This window comes from Oreochromis aureus, linkage group 2, assembly GCF_013358895.1.
Source record: "Oreochromis aureus strain Israel breed Guangdong linkage group 2, ZZ_aureus, whole genome shotgun sequence".
NCBI lineage: Eukaryota > Metazoa > Chordata > Actinopteri > Cichliformes > Cichlidae > Oreochromis > Oreochromis aureus.
Genome location: NC_052943.1, coordinates 34,703,763 through 34,724,616, shown reverse-complemented (window position 1 = coordinate 34,724,616; position 20,854 = coordinate 34,703,763). Strand labels below are relative to the sequence as shown.

Genomic DNA, 20,854 nt, shown 5'->3' with positions numbered 1-20,854 from the left:
TTTTTTTTCTTTTTCATGATTTATTTAACATGTGCAGTATTCACAAATATCCAACTGTAGTTCCTAGGGTCACGGTTCCATAACACATGGGCTGGAGATAAATAGCTGGGCCAAACCTGCAGTCTGAATTGACAAGACTAAGCTAAGAAGTGCATTGAATGTATCTTATAAATAATTGGCCATAGTGAATTAGTGCTTTCAGAGAAATACATTTATGTGGTTCAGGAAACTTAAAAGGAAGAAACCATCTCTCTGTGCTGCAGACTGCTGATGCTTCCCAGCACAAAGCTTCTCCTGAGCCACTTCTCCAGCTACACTCGGAAACTTTGATACTTCTTGGAAAAAAAGACTTTTAGCAGATTTTTTTCCTTTTTCCCTTAACGGTTGAGGGTTACTGTGGCAACCTACGGTGCCTGTGTGGTACCCAAACCCACAGCATTGGCGTAAGCAGACAGCAAACTCACTACCTGCCTAGTTTCCAGTGTGAGTCTGGCTTCAATGAGCCAGTCCTGCACCACTCTCCTGGCCTCTCCTCTCAGCTGGTTCACCAGTTTAGCTGCTAACTCCAGGTCCCCGTGCTCTAAGCAGTAGCTAGCATATGACAGAAGCTTGAATGGATCTAAATCCTCAGAGCTCAGCTGGCTAGGTGGAGCTTCCTGACTCTTCTCAAACAGCAGTGCAGCTTGAAGGTAGGACAAGAAATACTGATACAAGGAGTTACGAGATTCATCGATGAGAGCAACACGGCGGGCCAGCGATCGCAAGGAGTTGAAACGGGCACGGAGAGAGGCCTCGCTGTACACGCCTCGCTGCAGGGATTTCTCTGGAAGAGCCGACGCCAGCGCCAAGGCAAAGTCGTTGTCTCGGCAGCTGTCGCGAACGGCCTGAGCGGCATTCTCCAGAGGCACAGTGGGCACGTCAGCTTCAGCAGTCTTTAGAGAGTAACTGAGAGCCTCCACAGAGAGCCACAGCTGGTGGGCCTTACGAGCCTCCTCCTCTGCTACCACGTGGCCTGTGTTCAAAAGACAGAAAGTGATTTACATGACCGAGTGGAAAGGAACATGTCTGTGTAGAATACACGTGGAACATCCACTCCCTTTGCACACCAGAACCTGACTTTAATATTATAGGAAAAAAATTATCCCAACACGTCACATGACCAACATTCATCTACACAGTACACATCATCATTCCTACATCTGTACCTACCCGACTAATCACTCAGTGCTATTTCTTTGCTTTTTTGGTACATGTGTGTATCTCTTACTGTCTATAGCTTCTTCCACCCCCTTCAGTCTTGCGTAGGCTGTGTTCATGTCCAAAGTGAAGTTGTCGAGCTGTTCCTGGGTCAGCTGACGGTAGCGAGTCTCCTGTTCCAGCATCTTACTGCTCAGTACCTGAACACAACCAAAGCATAGCTCTGAAGGACTGAAGGATGCACACAGCGTGCAACTCGCAGGAACAGAGTATGCTACAGCAGCACCCTGACTGACTCGTCTCAGGCGTCTTGGCCACGCCTCTTCTTACAGGATATTAGTGGGAAAAAAAAGCTTAAGATATGACAAAACATAAGCTGTCAGCTTCCAGTATACAGCATCAGACAGTTTTCCATTCTAGTGTTTCTTTTATACTTCGTTATATCACAGACCTCCAACAAAGCAAAGGCCATCAGAGTAAACACAAAACAGTTTAACACGTTTACTGAAGACAAAAGGTTTGAAAATAAAGAAGTGATCAGCTAAATGATCCAGAACAGCATCTCTGGTCCAGATGTCAGTAAGCTGTGGTCATAGTAGCGTTGCAGCATGAAGGGAGTAACTCTTTTTTTAACTGGCAAGTCCTTTCAAATGTCATTACAATGTTTCTAACAGCTCAACAACTATCAGCAGTTTGTCACACAAAGAACCAGCTGAGCTCAAGGTACAAGAGAAAAGATCAGTTTACTCAGAAATGAAGAACGATGCGAGAAAGAGAGGACGTGAGGAGAAAGAAAGAGGGCGAGCGGCTGTTCAAGCAAAACACATTCATTACAACTCAAATGTAAGGTGAAACAGTTTGGATTCTTTGTATTGATAATATTTTATGGCAATAATGACATAAAGAGCTCCGGTTTACTTTTAGACTTTGAGTCTGTTTTTGAGGCACAGTTCAAACATCATCTTGACTGTTTTTACTTTTAGCATTTTGTGTCACTGTTAACATCTTTCACCAAACTTTACTCTTTTGTAGGATGTTTTTCAGACAGCTGTTACCAGTGCAATCTGGTTTTATAGATTAAGTAACTAGACCAAAACCAAACAGGCCATGTTTTATTCAGTATATATTTTGTGTTTTGTGCCAAATCTGGCACTCAGTGCTCAAAACCCAAAGCCATTAATGTCCTGTAAGTATTTATTTTGGATGTGTAAGCAGTCTCTGGGGTAGAGAGATCACCTGCTCAGCCTCAGCTTTCAGCTCGTGCTCCTGGACTTTCAGCACATCTTGGACGTGGTCTGTGTGAGCTGCTGCCTGCCGCCGAAGCTGAGTCCTCATCTCTGCCTCCATCACTTCTCTCAACTCAGCCAGCTGCATACACACAGAGGAAATCATAACACATTTTAGATACGCTCACATTAACTGAAAAATCTGAACAATCTAAAGATATTTGTTTCCTGTACCTTCCTCTCCTGCTCCAGTCGGGCCTCTTCTTTGACGTGCTGCAGGACAGTGTTGACAGCGTTGTCCAGAGCTTTCTGGTCCTCAAGTTTCTGTTGTTCCAACGCTGCATCAATGTGGATCTTCTCTCTGACCTTTTGCTCAGCCAGCTCTCGGTTCAACTGGTCAATGCGACGATGTGCGTGGGCGATCAGGGCGTTGAGGTCGTCTGTGGACAGTTTACCAGCTAACACACAAAAACAAGTTATTCTTGAAAACGTACTTCTTGATCAGCATATAGTTTTGAATGTATAAAAGTAATTAAGAGTTACAGTGACATGGAAGAACGTGAGGTTTTGACTTTAAATGCACATTTCAAAAACCCTGTGAATGCTCAGATGGTGGATTTAGAGCCACCAAGCATTAGCAACAAAAGACGCGCAGAGCTTAAACATAATATTAGATTATGATTAGATTCCATTTGACGTGCCTGTCACGAATGAGACAGGTTATCGCTGATGTTATTGGTACTGAAACACTAATCATATGTTACTGTAGCCACAGACACTGAACATCGCTCTAAAACCTCAGCATCAGTATAGAAACTTAAATACCAACTTTTGCTCCTCAGAGTGGAAACGTTTGTCAGATGTCACATTCTTTCACTATACTGTCATCTATGTCAGCAACATAATAAGTGTCCTAATGCATGCTCAATAATCTGTGTAAGTAAATCCCAGAGAGCCGATTCTGTTCTTCAGGACATGCCTCGCTCTCTGTTTATTATCATACCAGCTGGGAGAAGGTGAAGGCGGCGGCATGAAGGAAAGCTTCAGCCACACAAACAACCGCTCCCTAACAAATCACATGGATGAACTGAGGCTACAGATCACGACTAATAACACTGGGAGGAACAGATGCATTGTGCTGATGTTAGAGACCTGGCTTTAGTCATCCATCCCAGACACCTGCTATCGGGCTAGCAGGCTACACCTCACACCTTCATGACGTAACATCTGTGGTTAGAGGACTGAGGCTGCACATGCACATCAACCATCTGTGAATCGAGCAGGTGCTTAAAGGTACATCTGTCACCATCTTACAATGCAGTGGCTGCAGCCACTCAACCAACTCTCTGTGAATCGTACTCATGGCCATTCATCACTACACATGACAGTTTCCATATTAACACTTATGAAACTGACCTCAGGCCCATCGTTACTCCGATTAGTGACCAATGAAAACACAATGTCTAGCTGAACAAATCAAATCATCAAATGAAACTTTCTGTGTGTAAATACACGTGTTTGAGTATGTATGCATGTTCTTACTGAGCCCTTTCCAGTTGGCCTGGATCTCTGGAGTAAGACTGCTGACTTCCCTCTGAAACTGTCGTTTGGCTTCGTTAACCAGTTCACTGTACTGGGAGACGATCTTAGCCTCTGACTCTGCAGACTGAACCTTTAGTTGGTAACATTTATTACCAGGAGAATAGAGAGGTGTGAATAGAAAAGGACAAGTTAATAATCATGGCGGTGGTGAAGATAACACTGAATGAGTCACTTGTTTACTCGAGGTTGTTTCACCTCCTCAGGATGTTTTCTTGCCTATTTTACAAAGTCCTGTGCTTTGATGTTAAGGTAGCTCTTATGTTTGGTACTGGCCAATGAAGGCTAACATGCTGCTGTCACATTCACACAGTTTACAGTTGAGAGGTACAAATGTGAACTTGAGCCTCAGAAAGGAGGCAAACAGCCAACAAACAGGAAGCAAGCAGGACACTATAAGAGTAATCTCCTGTAGTCGTACGTAATGCACCAAAAAAGAAAAAACAAACTTTACCTTCATGACCATTTTGTCCAAGTCCACTACCATGTTATGGAGATTCTCCTCTGCTGCTAAAACCAGCGGGCGAACAGAGGATATCTTCAGCCCTTTGGATTTGTCAATCGCTGACCTGAGACTGTCCAAGGACTCGCTGCAAGGAAAGAGATGTGCAAAGTGTAACTGATCTATAACGTTTCCTTGCTGATAAGCAAGACTGCCAAACTGAAGTAGGCTGAGATGTGCACGGCACACTGCACTCATCACAGCCCTGAAAGCTGAGTGATTATTACATCTTTCAGATTAACCTTGTGCCACATTTGTCATCAGAATTAAAGAAACACTTCTGCTCTAAGCAGAAGAAACCACACTTTAAAGAAAGAACCTTTATGATTTTCAAGCTAAGTGGAAAAGAAGGAGAATTCGTCTTCACACATATTCAAGTTTGTAATTAGTATGTTTGTGTGTGTGTGTTTGTGTTACTTGGCTTTCGACAGAGCAGCTCTGGCATCGTTCAAAGCCGTGGTTCTATCAGCAAGAGCAGCTTCGAGGTCCTTCCACTGGTTTGACTTCTCCTCAGGTAGAACCTAAGTTTAAGAAGAACTTCAATAACTCTACTGCAAAACAGTGACGCTTCCCATTCAGCGTGCCGTGGCTTAAACATTACTAATACAGTGTTGTGGTGGGTGGACCACACAGGCCACAGCAAGCAATGAATCTGATTAAAAACAAGGGTACGCAGGTCTTTAGTGACAGCGCTGCTGTGAGAGGATGCAGACGAGCCCAGTCCAGTGGTCTGAAGGACATGAGGGGCTGAGGTAAAGATGGAGTCCTGGCTCATTATCAGCCTTGATGGAACGTTCTGTAGGTGTGAGCTGGGGTTGTCAAATGAATACACAGAAACATTCATATTGAATTAGGATACTCATTTGCAACAGTATCCATCTCAGGCTCCTGCACACAGGCAGGCGGACACTTAGCTCCACCCTCACCATCAGCTGTAGTAGTAACACTGAACAACACTTTACTAGCATCAGAGATTCCTATTTAGCAGTTATTATAAATGTTTCCCATATCTGTGCTCTATACTCCTTAAATTTACAGACAGATTCATTACTTTAGGCTCAGTGGTGTCATCTATAGAGTTTATACTCCGAGGTTAAAGTGGGCAGGAGGAGTGCAGGCGTCTGTGCGTCAGAAAAGGAAGCATGAAGTGTGTAAGTGGTCCCTCGTTAGAGGTTATATCTCCCGACAAGAGTTACACAGAAACCAAACTAAACCAGAGCTGTGAAACACTAAAGAGCTGTGCCCAGAGGTTCTACTGTACTCTACTGAAAACAATGTGAACTGAACATCACAGGCTTCTTTCAGCCATACCAACACAGTGTCACTCTCCCTCCAGCCTGCGGCCTTTGGCTCAGATTCAGTCCATCACAACTGGATGCTTCCCCTCAGCCTCCCAGCAGACTGACCTACTGTATGAATTTGAAAACCCAGGGGACTTCCTTCTTGAGTTAACACATTCACCAGAGAACACTGGACTAAGGTCAAGGACTCAAACTTGTCCCAGGTTTTTAGTAGATGGACCTACGGCATCCAACATGGCCTTCGAGCTGAGGGGTAAAAAAGGCCCTCAAGGGCATGGTGGCCTGTTTTGGTTTTCCAAAAGTACAATCACTGATTTGTACTTCATATTACATTTGGAGTACCAGCTGAGCACAGTCCCCATATGCTGGGGGTATTAAAACATAAAAGTTGGCACATGCCTTCCTTATGAAGTGCTTGCTCTTACCTCTGCTTCCATAGCCTCCTTCAGTTTGTCTGTGTGCTGTATGATAGCCTGCAGGGCTGCTTCTTGCGCTCCTATGGCCTGCAGAGTAGCTTTGGCTGAGCTCGCCAGTGAGTCTTCAAGACTGGCTGATACCGCTGTAAAGCAATCACACAGGAAGACATCTGACTCTATAATTGGACATGAACAATACATTCACTGTGTATAAAATTACACTATGTCAGTGGTTCCCAAACTTTTTTTGCCAGGCCCCCCTTTGTTTTACAAGAAAAATGTTTGCGCCCCCCACACCTAACACCCCCCCCCCCCGCACAAACACATCCTCCAAACACACACACCCATATTTTGCTCCATTGTGGTTTATTTCACACCTCAAACATTTAGTAAACAATTAAGCAAATACAAGTAAACGGCAATAAATTACAGGTAGTAATAAAATAAACTACTAACTCTTTTACGCTACGTCCACACCTACACGGGTATTTTTGAAAACTCAGCTGTTTCTATGCGTTTGGGCTTTTCGTCAACACGTAAACGGCGTTGCGATTCACTGAAAACTGAGATTATTTAAAACTCCTTTTTTGCGTTTACGTGTGGACGAGGATTACAGAGTTCGTCACGCCACGTCAAAGGTATGTGCCTCTTTTCACGTCACGCTGTGCGCCACGTTATTGTTTACATGAGATGAATTGCAGAATGGCAGATAGAGACAAAATACTGTTACTGTTAATCTGACCATCTGCAGGTTTTACACGCTGACATATACACACACAGTTACTGTCCCTCCATTTAGAAAGGCAGAGGCGTCACTGTGTAATTATTTTACCTGTAGTTGTTTTTTCCTGTGTAATAATTTTCAACATTGCTATCAATACATTTTTCAAAAAATGCTTTTCTGTGCAAAATGGGTTCAAAAACAAAAACAGCTGTGGGATCCTGTTTGTCCGTGATTTGAACCGGGGGAACAAATTACGGCAGGATCAGCCTGATATTATTTGTATCCCACTGTAACTTTACTGCATAAAGAGCTAACATGTCCAAAATGTCAGGAGTAGTTAGTTATTACAAGAAGTGTTTGTGAACTAAAAATCAAGAATGTGGGATCCTGTTTGTCCATGATTTGGAGAGCCCAGCGCTGCTCCCGACGCAGGGAAACTAATTCTGCAGGGGAGACCTACCTTGGCACTTGTGCAGGTGAAGCCAAAGGGAAGATATGCTTCACCATATTTTCTAGTCTTTGGCTTGGAAGGAAGTTGGTTTGGAAACATATTTGGGGATGCTTCATCTCCTGCTTTGCGTTTGTGTGGGAGCCCCGTCAAAAACCTGTCAATTGTGCTAGCAGTGTCCAAGCTTTCTTTTTTTTTTCCTTTTCATACCGCGCCCCCCCTGCAATGGGTCTGGGGGCGGGCCCCACACTTTGGGAACCTCTGCACTATGTCATTATTCAAGTGGTCAGTATGCACCAACTTCACTCTTTGTGTGTTTGTGTGTGCTGTTGTTGTCATCCTACATGCTGAAATATCCTGTTCCTCCTGTTCTTGTTGAGCAAGTCTAGCAGCCACTTCTTCTACTGGACGCTCTTTCATTGGTTCTGTGGGTGCAGGATGGACCGCTGTCGCCTCCTTGTGTTCATGGCACTCTTTGCACTCTTCTAGAGAAAACACACAAACACACACCTAAAACAACCCCAGTAATCCTCGAGACTGCTGGACTTTCAGCCATGAAAGAACATGAAGTGCTATTATTGTATGTTCACACCACAAATGAAGTTTTTGCAAAATCTTTGCAAATGTAGATGCCTCAGTGACGCTGCACGTTAAAAACATTTCAACTTTGGTGCAGATTTGCTTCATGCTTCATACTCTGTCTCCGGCATCAAATGAAAACTACCATAACTACTTAGAGGCTGTAAGGTGAAAAGGGTAATCACTACCATCATTCTGACCAACATAATAATCATATGTGCTACATTTTGCAATGACTATTAGTTTGTTTGTTTTAACATTATGAATTTAATCATTAAGTTCTACTGTGCTGTGATGAGCTCTGAAACCTGACTGAAACTCTTCAAATAAGCCATTCCTCTGCAGATGATCTGTTAGCTGTTTGACAACTACTCTTTCAAGGATGTTTGATATGAAAGGAAGGTTGGAGATTGGCCATTACTGGTTAACGTTAAAGGGATGGTTGGCTCAGTAGAGCTCTGACTTTTTGTCAGCCTGGCTACAGTGCTGAAGAGAAACCTGGGGTTGTTCTTATTTTCTTCAATCAGTGACGAATAGTAAGATGTTCTGGCTTTATGGAGGGCTTTCTTATAAAGCAGCAAACTATTTCTCCAGGCTAAATGATGATCCTCTAAATTTGTGACACGCCATTTCCTCTCCAGCTTACGAGTTATCTGCTTTAGGCTATGTGTTTGAGAATTATACCACGGAGTCAGGTACTTCGGATTTGAGGCCTTAGTTTTCACAGGAGCTACAGTATCCAGAGTCGTACGTAGTGAGGAGGTAAAATTATTAACAAGATAATCGACCTCTGTTGGAGTAGTGTTCAGATAGCTGCTCTGCTCTATGTTGGTACAGGGCATTGAAGATGATAACAGTGGGTGGATTATATTCTTAAACTTAGTTACAGCACTTTCAGAAAGACATCTACTGTGATAAAGTTACAGGTTACATGTATTACAAGAGTCGTTATTACTAAAGGAAGCCGAGGAGCAACTAAGCATCTGAGCAGGAAATTGCAGGAGAGAAAGGTCAGTTGGCTACACACTTTGGATAAAGCATGTAAAGATAATATATAAATATTGAATTCAATTAGCTAAAACACTGCTGTGCTTGTAACAGGAACAGGAAGTGATACTCTACCGCACAGAGCGCCAACACCAAGTCAGAGCTCCACCCAAAGGAAGAGGAGCTTTTAACTGTTTCTCTATCGTATATGCCATGTGCCCACTGTGTATTTGTCTGTGGTTTAGATACTGGCTCTTCTAAGCTGCCACCCAGAATTTTGCTTTGTGACTGCATAATGAAGAAGGACAGCAGAACGTGCAGTGGTTAGCACTGTAGCCTCACAGCAAGGTCCTGTTTTCAGTGATGATACCTTTGACTGCTGCTGCCTCTGTGTCACATGGAGCAGGGACTGATGGGACCTCACTGATGGCTGAGATGATATGAGTCGCCTCTGCTGAGGCCTCTAAACGGGACACAAATACAGAAGGCAAAAGCAGTTCGCGAGCTTCCATGTGTGTCACCATGCACAAAACCACTCATATGCATAGTAAAGACCATCCATCTACTGGTTTCATCATCACTTCAGCCTCAACTACAGTAAGGTAGTATTTATGGCAGCATAATGGCTTTAAAGCTATTAAAGATACAATGGCTGCTACAAACTAAGGAAGTCTAACAGCAGTCCAAAATGTAATTGCACACACAGGAGCAGAGCATCAACAGGACAGTATAGGAGAAGACGGCTTACCCTGAGAGGCTCCTGCTGGGGCTAAACAACAGAGCGCACATTTACAAACATCTCAAAGAAGAATGGGTGGAGCTAGCAGCTAACAAAGCACACTGTCCCCCCCAGAGTGGAGAGTTTGCATTAGCAGATATTAAATGTTGGCTTGGTTTCGTCCCAGAGACATTTACAGGTGAGGCTGATTTGAATGGACTTGAATTAAAATAAAGTTAACTTCATAATCTAAATAATGATGTTATGGCACTGTAAAGTCGAGATGGCTGATAATCACGCTAACTCTGGTGCTGCATGTGAACAGTTTCATGAAACAACTGCATGTGTGTGTGTTTGAACACCATCACAGTGGATTTTAAATCAAACTGTCAAGATGAGACTGAACTGCAGACTTTAGCTTGAATCCAAGTCCTACATCGACTTTGTATGACTGACAGCTATTTCACACCAAGTTCCCCATTTTCAGAAAAGATGAAAATCCTTTCAAGCCCATCACTGCCTTTAAGGTAGAATCCATGGATGTCACAAAACGCCACCTTTGCTTTTGTCTTCAGCAACTGAAAGTGTGCTCTACAAGAGTCAGGTGACTAACTTTATAATATCACAGAATTCATGGTGCTACTTCAATCAGCAGTTACAATGTCAGGAAAAACTAGTGACCTCGTATAGCACATTCATTTACATACACTGCGAGTCGTCTCAAGATTTTCTTGCACGCTCAATCGTCCAGGTAAAGAAATGGCAGAAAGGTGATTGTGTTCATGTGGACGCAGCATTTTCAGTGTGTTAAAGTGGGTAAAATGTTCTCCCACTAACAAAGCTTAGTCTTTGGATTGAACATTTTGACAGTGGTACGTTTGCCTCTTCCAGGGTGTTCTTGAATTTGCTAAATGTTGCACAGGGTGTCCCCTAACCAAGGAAGAACTTTTGCAATTACCCACTTTACTCTGTCCTACAGGCTTCTCAGTGTCGCTGAGGTCGCAAGTGCATTTCTTCTTTTCAAGAATTTAGCAGATTAGCGACTTGGCCTCTCCTACGGTTGTTGCCAGCTCTCTCATAGATCTATGTTGGGTTTTCAGCTTAACGCTGGCCTCACTCACTGTACCAACATCACTTTGGAGCGCTTATTGCAAATTCCAGAAAAACTAACCAAATACAAGTCCAACTGGAGTTTATCAGTTTAATTTGTAATGGAGTCATTTGGAGGAGTTACAAAATGTGTCTCTGAAAGTGGTTTAGTAGATATACAAGTGTCTATAATGAATAACTAAATAATCCAATACTAGTGTTAGAATCCTTGAATTGCAGCTGTGCTGTATTCATCTTGGTTGAGTTCAAACCCACTGTGGTGGTGTACGCAGGCACAACGTTTGTGTACAAATACAACAGCCTCTTACTGTCACTGCACAGATACAGTGAAACTGTGGGTGCTCCACCCGACTACTGTGAAAGAAATCTAACAAAACAGAAATAGAAATAAAGCTGAAAAAGCACACGATAAAAGGCAGATGGTAACATGAAGCCATGAGTTATAATGACAGTGGGTGCCACACTTACCCTCTATGCTCTGTGCAGGCTTACTGGGGACGGGGCTGGAGTCTTTGACTGGACCCTCGGCTCCCTCCTTCTTCGCCGACTTCTTCACTTGTTTTTCTATCATAGAGGGCGGCTGGGCCAACTCCACCTTAACAGCAACCATTTAAATCAGAGCATACATTATTACAGTGTGGTTGTAGAAATATTTTTACTCTTTCTATACAAATATTTATATTGTATGGAAGTTTATTTGCTGATATCTTCAATTCTGAGTCAAATTTTAACAGACACACACTGGAAAGGTGGAGGTATGGAGGTGGAGGTATGGGGGCTTCAACGCAGTCTGATCAGCCATTTTAACATACAGTAAACCATCAGAGAACAGATAGTTGCTCACAAATGGAGAGTCGGTAAAAGAAAAAAATGTTAGATTGTTCTTCCACTAACTGATGGTGAAATACAAACAAACTTTGTGTCCTGTAACTATAATTAGGATGAGCTGGGGACAGCACCGTACCCGTTTCTTTATGGGGAGGCCAGGATCTTGGGCAGGGGGTCCCAAAGCCAAACCCAGCAGCCAGTCTGAGTACGGGACGTTCTTCTCAACCGCTGCTCTGAACTTGTGGTCCCATTTGGCATAGAGTATGGTCCCTCCAATGCCACCACTTACTGTCAACAAGCCAGCAACAACCACTTTGGAAGCACTACTGGAATGAAAAAGGACAAGCAGACATGAATGAATGCCACAGGACAGTCTCGCTAACGGCCTTTCAGACGGGACGCAGCATTCTGTGTGTATCCTAGTTCAGCTGACTTTATGACACAACTTTAGGTCCAAATAGTGACCTCGGGAGGAAAACAATGTTGTAGAAATGACACACTCCGACACTGCTACGGATACCGCTAAAGATCTTCTCTTGAGGATGAGAGATCCACGTTTTGAAATGACGTGGAGCCAGCGCGCAGGGACCAGCGGGACACAGATTTGGTGGTCAGCACAGCACATGTCACATCTATGTGAGAGGCCCTTAAGAAGACAGTTGAATACTGTACTGTGTGTGTTGGTGTGTTACCTGCTCTCTCCTGCTGTGTAGTGCCGACACTGCTGCAGACTGGTAAGAGGGATTCTCCTGTAGTTCTTCTGGAAAGTGGTGAGGAAAGCGTGACAGTGAAAAGAAATCCATGTCAGACAGATCCAGAACGGACACACATTTATAGCAAGGACACCTTAGAGCAACAAATTCCAGTGCAAGCAACAGACTACACAATGTTTTCCTTATCATTCCTTATTATCCTTGGATAAAAGGGTTGGGGAATTAGGTGCAGAGATGCGGTTCAAAAGGTAAAAACAGACTTTGTGCAATTCTAACAAGCCTGAAAATCAGTACTTTGTCTGAACACCTTTACTCTTCAAAACAGCCTGAACACTCTGAGCCATGTTTTCTTGTAATTACATTAAATAGTCTTCAGAAACAGAGGTTTCATCCTCTGTCAAGACGATGCCACACTGCTTGGATGGACACGGGTTAGTTTCAGAACAGCTTCATCAATTACATTTTTCAGTGGGAAGGTGGCAGTCAAGAAACCACTGATTAGGAGGAGAAACAGACAGGGGTGTGGACTGAAACAGCGCAGAGCGCAGTCCTAGGAACAGCTAAGATACTGCGCAGGACCATCAAGCTATCAGGCCTCTGGCAGAGGAGCCGAGCTTGAAGGATAGACGCCTGCGGTGAGGGGGGGGGTGTCGAGACTTTTGCGCAGTACTATACTGACAGGTCGGTCGTCAACATGTCGATGACAACCAGGTAATCAGCATTTGATGATTTCAGTTTTAAATTTCATGATATTCTTGTGACACACGAGCTTGCCCATTTAACTATAGCATAAGAAAAAAATCCAGTAAGTAATAAGCTCAGCGCGGTTTTTCATTTGCTGTTAAATCATAAAAATACATAAATTATCGTGATGAAATCAAAACAAAAATAAGCACAGAACTGTTGACTTACCATTTAAAACAGATCAGCAAATGAAGTACAAAGCATGATTTCTGAGCAGTAAACTGAACTCTTATTTTGTAAATACAGATTCAGGTGCATGGCAAACAAATCCAAGGTCAGTCCGGCAGAAACGAATATGTTACTGTGCGTTTAGTCAGGTGAAAAGAAGAGCCGAGGTTCCCTCGTAATAAAACATCTGTGCAACAGTGTGACGCTGCAGACCAGGGATGTCAAACTTATTCCAGTCCACTTTAACAGGTGACAGCCACCTTTCTGTCACTGTACAGAAGTCTAGCTGCACATTCAATCCCAGAAATAGAACATAAAGTTTTGGAGAATCCACATCATGCGTTAGTATTTGGGGATTTTACGAAGACAACCTGCAGCGTTTATTTATTCATTATAAACACCAAGTCTACGTGAAAACGCGTTTTTAAATGCTAGTGCCGCTAGTAGCATTTTAAAATACTGCTCCGGTTAGCTGTTATCAAACCTGTGGCCGATAAAAGGTCAAACAGAATGAACAGACAAGTTTTGGCTTTTGCCATGATGACCTCTCCGCTCAAACTTAGCCAAACTCGTTAGCTTGGTTATGGTTAAAACGCCATTATCCATCTGTCACCGGAAGAAAACCGGCTAACATTAGCATGCTGCGCTGATCTCTTTGACAGCTTCCACAACCAACTGCATTGCTTCAAATACAGCGCTCGACAGCACCGAAGAGTTAACAGCCCGAATTAGTCTACGACAAAATTGACTGTGGCACCTTGAGGCAGGCTCTGGGTCACTGAATGACAACACGCTAACGTTAGCCCGCGGCTGGGGAGCAGACAGAAGGCTTACCCGGGCGGTAGCATTAGCCCCTCTCAGACACGCTCTCAGCATGGTCTTCTCCTACTTTGGTTTCTGAGTTCGTAAATAAATCGACCTGCACAGAAACAGATTATTTCTTTGCTGCTCTTCTTCGTCTTTTCGCGCACCCTTCTTCTCCTCAGTACTTTGCGTGGATTAAACGTTTGCGTGCACAACAGCGCCCCCTTATGATGTTGCTAAATTACATTCGCGTCATTCTTCCATCTGACGTAAGTCAGACAGATGATCCTTATTCTTCCCAGCTCTCCTAAACTAAGCTAAACAGATTCTCACCAGTGACGAGCAGTTCTGGTTATCTATACTCTCAAGCATACAACACTGGTTTATGTGGGAGTTCATACAGTATTCAACACATTTTCCATTAATTACTACATCAGCTGTGTGAAGTGTGTCAGAGAGAAACTCTGGTTTCAAAGTCACTGTTTAAATCTGTGGCATGCTCTTGTTTGTTTTATTTGTTTTTTTTATTTCAAGTTCTATTAAAGATACAGCAGTAAGAAACAATTACATTTGTATTAAAACAAAACAAAACAAAACAGAACAGAACAGAAAACAAAAAGCCACAGCCCAATATTTCTCAAGGATAACTCATCATTGTCTCCGATTTTCCCACGTCCTTTAAACTATTAAGACGACCCCTCCGAGTTCAGACAGTTTCTATGCATCTGGAATCTTCTCAGGTAGAATATGAGAGATGTAAGCTCACATTTGCACAAAACTAGATGCACACTCCAACATGCCTCTCACTGGTACAGCAAGTGGGGGTTTTTACATACCAAATTCTGAAACATGCTTGATTAAAAATGTAAAATCTTGCCATAAAATACTCTGAACAGATAAACTACAACAAATGGCCCAAACTGTGGATGGAGAAACATATGGTGAAAACAAAACTCAATATTAAAGTATAATCAATGACTACCAGCCAAAGACACAGCAGAGTGATGCTGTGTCCACACAGACTCTTAGCTGACAGCTGGAGCAGTTTTTCTGAGTGGACTGTGTGAAGTCGATGTCGGGGGGAAGACTCAACCATTCAATAACAAGCTATGACATATTAGGCTCTGCTGTCCTTTGTACTTTGACCGGAGTACCGCAGTCTTCATCCTGAGCAACACAACACAAACAACATCATTTAATACAGTGTTTGTAAGGGTGGCTTTCTCATCTGTTGATTAAACTTTGCACAAAAAGTAAGGAGACCTGTGTTTCTTCCCATTGGACAGCCTGGTTGTTTCCCCTTAAATGGGCCACATTTGTAAAGAAAAAATCCATTCGTGGGTTAAACAGCAGAGTTGAGTAAAGAGAAAGCTGAGCAAACACATGTTTCCTTTCTTTTTGTGCCAAGTTTATAAGCAATCCCACCACCATCATCAGCATCATCATCATCATCATCTTTATTTTCTTAAAAACTGATGGATCATCTAAACAATGGACCAAATAAATATTTAAACCAAGGTTCCAGAAAGATTTAGTCAAAACCTCTTAAACAAACTCTACGATCGTTACTTGTCCGTCAGTCGTCAGCACGTGTGGGCCTCAACATTTCAGCAGCACCTAAATGACTTCCACTCACCTCCACTGACAGGCTGTGTATCGGCAGCGAGGACTGGCTGTTCTGGGAGTCAGTAATGGTTGGGAAATCTAGTTCAATGTCCATTACATCATCAAGGTTGAGCTCCTCACTGGTGGGACAAGGAGAAATATACACATCATACATGAGGACGGCTTTCAGCTGACTGACGACGTGCAGAATGTGTACGAGTGTCTTACACGACATCGAGGGTCTTGTCCTGGCCTTCCTCTGCAGGGGGGTCCCAGGCATGTAGTTTGACCTTCCACAGTTTGATCTGCTGGTCCCAGGAGCGACGACTGTACTTCCTGAACTTATTGGGAGTTTTTGGATGAACGCCTGGCTGACGCATGTGTCTGAAAACAAGAAACGCGGGGGTTAACGTTGACCAGTGTATTACACACACAAGCAGTGGGCAGGCTTTACACTGGATGTTCCACAGCATGCGTTTCTGTTGACCTACTTAGGAACTTCTTTGATGTAGCGGTCGTAGGCCAGCGTGTTCTTGCCATAGTTGATCTGTTTCTGTCGTCGTAGTAACACAGCTTCATCGGTTTCCATGTTATCTCCCTCTCTGGAGTCACAGCTGAAGCACAGACACATTTAGTCCACATTCACATGCACACAATACAAAAATAGAGGCACAACTAACATTCATCACGAAAAGAGCCCGACTTCCTTCATAATGATTTTATTCTAAAATGATTGTAAACACAAAGTTGTTGAAAAATTAAAAGGTTATTGTCATGTTAAACAAACCTGTGTTACTGTTTAATGGACAAAACTCTGAGTTTTTACATTAGTAATGAGTTCAAAGCCCATGACATGATATAATACAATGTAACTACGTAACAGTAACTATGTAACAGTAGTCTGGAGTGTGTTGAGATGTCAGTAAGACTAGAAAAGTTCTGACAAACCAAAACTGGATCAGTTCAGGATTTTGGGAAACAGCAGTTAAAGCCATATTTGACACGTCGTCGTGTTTCAGCCTCGCTGTCACAAGGACAGAAAACCCTCATCGTCTCATAGCAGATATGATATTTATCACATCATATTTTGATGCTGAGCACTTTACTTTTGTTACCATATAACTGAGCTCCATTAGTGCAATCAGTTTTACCTTACTCGCCACTTTGTTCAGTGATACTGCGTTGATTTTATTTCATGTTTCCATCATTTTGGGGATGAATACATTTTGTCTCGTCTTATTTAATGTTAATAATTGCACACTTGTATAGCTGCAGGTGGATGTATGGTTTGAGAAGTGAGTGTTCCATCAGTTCATGAATATTCTGAGTTGAAAGGTCTGTGAGAGAATGAGATACCTTCCAGAAGAGCCAGACGAGGCCCTTCTCTCCCTCTGGGTGAATTCTGCCCCCAGTATCCTCCTCCTGTAACTGAACACAGTGCAAACAGTGAGTCTGCAATCCAAAACAGGAAGCCAGTCTCTGCTTTCAGGTGCTTAAAAAGACAACTGAAATAATGTAGAAACGGTTTAATTACCGCTGCATGTCTCTGTGCACATCCCTCCTCATCTCATCGTCCTCCACCTGGCTGCCCCAGTCAGCCTGTTGACCACAGCGGGACACTGGACCTGTGCTCTCTGGAGTAGTAAAGCTAGGAGGACAATACCACAGGTTACACACACACACAGGGATGTTACTGCTACAGTTCCTGCAGATGTTGTGGCCACATGTTGGTAATGGAGTCAGTAAGCTGTTTTTTAAAGTGGTTCATGAGCAGAGACTGGCTGGCTTCACTCAGTAATAATGTAGTTTGATTTTTTAAAACACTACCCTTCAAACTAAAATCATTCTAATAATTTACCAAATATTACTTTACAACCACTGTGTTATTTATTTTAATTTAAAACAAACAAACAAACTTGTTTTTCTTCTCGAGCCTACACTGGAGTTTGGATGTGAACTACACAGACCAATGAAATTCTCACGCTGTTTACATTTGACAAAGCACCTTTGAACAGGGCCATTAAAGCTGTGTGGGTCTAAAACACTAAAACTGAAACATTTCCCCAACAAATGCCAAAAATCCACAAAGCTTCAGCCGCCTCATGGCTTTTCAGTTATGAGTTCCCTGCATTAATATACATTTATCACTTTCCACATTAACTGAGCTTACTCTCACCTAGCATGTCTGCGATCAGGGTGTTTGTAGCTGGAGTCGGCGTGTCCGTTCCTTCTTTTATCAATATCATCTGCCTCGCTGTTGCTCCGCAGGCTCCCATTGACGCCCCTCTTCCTGCAGTGGGACCACCGAGATGGGCCAAAGCTACACAAGAAGACACAAAAAAACGTGTAGATTTAAACATGCCAATTCATTCTTGTTTTGATATCAGATTTCTGCAAACAATTCTCAAAAACATTCTCTTCTGTGTCAAATTAGGAAAAAATCATGGCTGTTAAAAATGCAAAACCAGCAAATATGTGCAAGGACTGCAAACACACGGTGGGACGCACGGTCCCACACAGGAAAACACTCATGACGGTTTCACGTCTCCGTATTCCACAATGGCAAAGCTGCACTAACTGCTTCAAAATGCTCCGGGGATTTCTTTTGAACCTTCTTAGACAGATTAAAGTTTAGAGAAGGTGAATTTTATTTAATAATAAATGATTAGTTGAGTACAGTGGGTAAAACTGGAGCCATACATTTCCTTTAATAGACAATTTCTCCCGCCAACTTCTTCCGATTGTTCGGACCATCATCCATCTGTGACTCTTGTTTTTCCTGGAGGAGGGCACTTAGGACCGCGTATTCTAATATCAGATATTTTAATTCACGTTATAACTACAGCTGTTAACCACCTTTCACGTTTCATCCACTTACTTGTGTGTTACACTTAGCATTCAGTTCACAACGTATTCAAGCGTTAGCTTTAGCAGCTGTCTGTGTTTAACGCCTTATCGTCACCTTTTTACCCGCACTGTTAGCTAGCATGACTGTCAGGTCCACTGTTCACGACAGACTCGCTACAGACTGCTAGCTTCTACGAGCTCAAAGAAAAGAAAGTAACCATAGATACTAGCAAGAACACTGCGTGTACTAGAGTCACGCAGGTCCATCAGGTACAGTAAATGTTTTGTAGCTTTCAAAATGTCCACATCATCTTTGCACACAAAGGTTTAGCTAATCTGGCGCAGTGGCTTCCATTTAACGAGCACAGACAAAGGTTTAGCTGTGAATAACACACTGAGGCGGGAATGTAAACAGACCTCTTTTCGTGCTCGATGCTGTGATCCTCACGTCGCCGCTCTTTGGTCCAGTCAGACATGTTCTCGGTTAAAAAACAAGACTGCGTAGCAGAAGACTTCTTGGTGCTCAGCTGGGAACTTACAGCACTCACAGTCTGAAGATACGCGCCAACTCTGAAAGACGCGCGACCTCAAACAATCCACTCGGTCACGTGGCCGGAAGTAGGAACGCAGGTAGCCCACAGCTGTCGAATATGTGCTGGGCTAAAAGCGCGTGCTCACACTTTAGCTATGGCGTTATTTTTGTGCCAATAACGCCATATGTATCCCCTCTGGCAATAGTCGTGCGGCTTTCTTGTGACCTCTGGTACACACAGCTTCTCTGACCTTCCTCCAGGATGTTTAACTGTGACCGAGCGGATGTGCTCGATCGGCCAGTGGACGGAGAAGGGGCGGGTCTAAGGTGCTGCGCTCCGCCTTCGTTTTTTTTCTTTTTGACGCGGTTCGCTCAGAGTCCTCCAAAGGTGTTCTCTCTCTGTGCTGAATCTGTGACGACCAAAGTGACGTGTTTGTGAATCCCAGTTAGATTCATGTCGGAATGTGCCATTTATAAAAAGCACGTGGCAGCACAGTTTAGTCCATGTCTCAGCCTTCCACAGAGATATCATGTTCATATGGTGGAAGAGTTCGTAATGCTGTAGAGAGACTGCATCACAATAGTTTCCCCCATAGCCCATAAAACGAAGTACATTGTCTTATATTTAAGTGCTGTGATCCGGTGGAACTCCATTCTGCTGATATCATTCCGGTAAAAGCTTTCTCAGTTGTGACATTAGAAATATTTAATCCCGCAATTAGATGTGCATTCACCAGAATCTCAGGAAGTTGTCACTTTACATTTTGTGCCATAAGGAAAAGGACTTAGAACAATAAGGTCCTGCAGTCCCTGATTCTGATGATCAGATTTGGAGCAGAAGGTCCTGTAAGGTGTTATGTTACCAGTGTCATTTAATAGGTACATTATAGACCATCAGTGTTGGGGAGTAACGGAATACATGTACCGCCGTTACGTATTCAGAATACAAAATATGAGTAACTGTATTCCGTTACAGTTACCGTTTAAAAAGGTGGTATTCAGAATACAGTTACTTTGTTGAAATAAATGGAATACACGGCGGTACTTCCCTGTTTCATATTGTCGCGGGTCAGGACTGTTTGGGTTTGTTTGACAGCTACGTTCTGTTGTTCCAGGCGGCAGCGTTACGGTTGCCATGGTTACAGGGTGACGCGCTCTCTCTCTGCGTGTTTCCTGGGTGAGAGAGCGCTTTTTTGTTGTTGTTGTTGTGCTAAGCTAAAAGGCAGAATGCTACAGGCATAGCTCTAAAGCATGTAGCCTGATGGGCAGTGTAGTCCGTGCTGCAGGGAGAATGGACTACCATACCCGTTATGTGTCTGTGAGCGAGGGAGGGAGAGAAAGGAAAAGTCCGAGCTGTCACGGAGCAAAAACGGGAGCTGGAAGCATGTAAATATAATAATAACCACAGCAGCCAAGAAGAGTGCCTGACGAGCCCATTTGTAAGTAAGCTATTAAGACTCAACTGTACACTGTGTTCGTGTTTTCCTCCGGAAAAAAATAAGTTCCGTTGGAGAAGCCTTTCAACGCCTCTCTCTGTCTCCCATAAAGCAAAGTTGACCCAGACAACAAAGTAAAGCTAGTTTTCGCTACCAGCCCGACACGAACCCGACGTATTAGCCAGAGGTCCCTTTACTACGTTTGAGCCGCGGACCTTCAGTAACAGTAATAAATCACAGCAATAGGACATTCATGTAGTTGTAAACAGCATGATAATATATTAAGTATTCCAAAGTATTCAGAATACGTTACTCTCATTGAGTAACGTAACGGAATACGTTACAGAATACATTTTGGGGCATGTATTCA

General features: G+C 43.2%; 2 protein-coding genes across 4 annotated transcripts; both read right to left on the bottom strand.

Moving 5' to 3' along the window:
• Positions 1 to 14,269, bottom strand: immt (inner membrane protein, mitochondrial (mitofilin)). Of its 3 annotated transcripts, none has more exons than XM_031736732.2 (14): positions 14,095 to 14,269; positions 12,328 to 12,395; positions 11,772 to 11,961; positions 11,276 to 11,402; positions 9,350 to 9,442; positions 7,758 to 7,898; positions 6,251 to 6,384; positions 4,942 to 5,045; positions 4,477 to 4,612; positions 3,966 to 4,095; positions 2,658 to 2,881; positions 2,434 to 2,565; positions 1,268 to 1,397; positions 1 to 1,012 (listed from the first exon to the last, which is right to left on the bottom strand). In XM_031736732.2, exons 1-14 carry the CDS (start codon positions 14,134 to 14,136, stop codon positions 405 to 407), a joined length of 2,259 nt encoding a protein of 752 aa, XP_031592592.1. In that variant the 5' UTR covers positions 14,137 to 14,269; the 3' UTR covers positions 1 to 404. The 3 variants fall into 3 exon arrangements, with proteins under 3 accessions (XP_031592592.1, XP_031592593.1, XP_031592594.1); XM_031736733.2 differs by having other exon boundaries at positions 11,772 to 11,958; XM_031736734.2 differs by lacking the exon at positions 9,350 to 9,442.
• Positions 14,270 to 14,569: 300 nt separating this feature from the next.
• Positions 14,570 to 19,348, bottom strand: LOC116317851 (stem-loop binding protein). Its single transcript, XM_031736737.2, has 8 exons — positions 18,934 to 19,348; positions 17,846 to 17,989; positions 17,204 to 17,317; positions 17,026 to 17,097; positions 16,161 to 16,283; positions 15,898 to 16,053; positions 15,701 to 15,809; positions 14,570 to 15,231 (listed from the first exon to the last, which is right to left on the bottom strand). The coding sequence occupies exons 1-8, from the start codon at positions 18,990 to 18,992 to the stop codon at positions 15,172 to 15,174; spliced, it is 837 nt and encodes a 278-aa protein (XP_031592597.1). The 5' UTR covers positions 18,993 to 19,348; the 3' UTR covers positions 14,570 to 15,171.
• Between the last annotated feature and the right edge of the window lie 1,506 nt (positions 19,349 to 20,854).

Coding starts and splice junctions, on each gene's coding strand:
- immt (XM_031736732.2), bottom strand. CDS start 14,136: ATGCTGAGAGCGTGTCTGAGAGGGGCTAATGCTACCGCCCGG. Junction 5,046..6,250: donor AGGAGGCTATGGAAGCAGAG/GTAAGAGCAAGC, acceptor TCTTAAACTTAG/GTTCTACCTGAGGAGAAGTC. Junction 4,613..4,941: donor GCTGCTCTGTCGAAAGCCAA/GTAACACAAACA, acceptor CTTTCCTTGCAG/CGAGTCCTTGGACAGTCTCA.
- LOC116317851 (XM_031736737.2), bottom strand. CDS start 18,992: ATGTCTGACTGGACCAAAGAGCGGCGACGTGAGGATCACAGCATCGAG. Junction 17,318..17,845: donor CCTGATCGCAGACATGCTAG/GTGAGAGTAAGC, acceptor TTGTCCTCCTAG/CTTTACTACTCCAGAGAGCA. Junction 16,284..17,025: donor TCGTCTGGCTCTTCTGGAAG/GTATCTCATTCT, acceptor TCTGTGCTTCAG/CTGTGACTCCAGAGAGGGAG.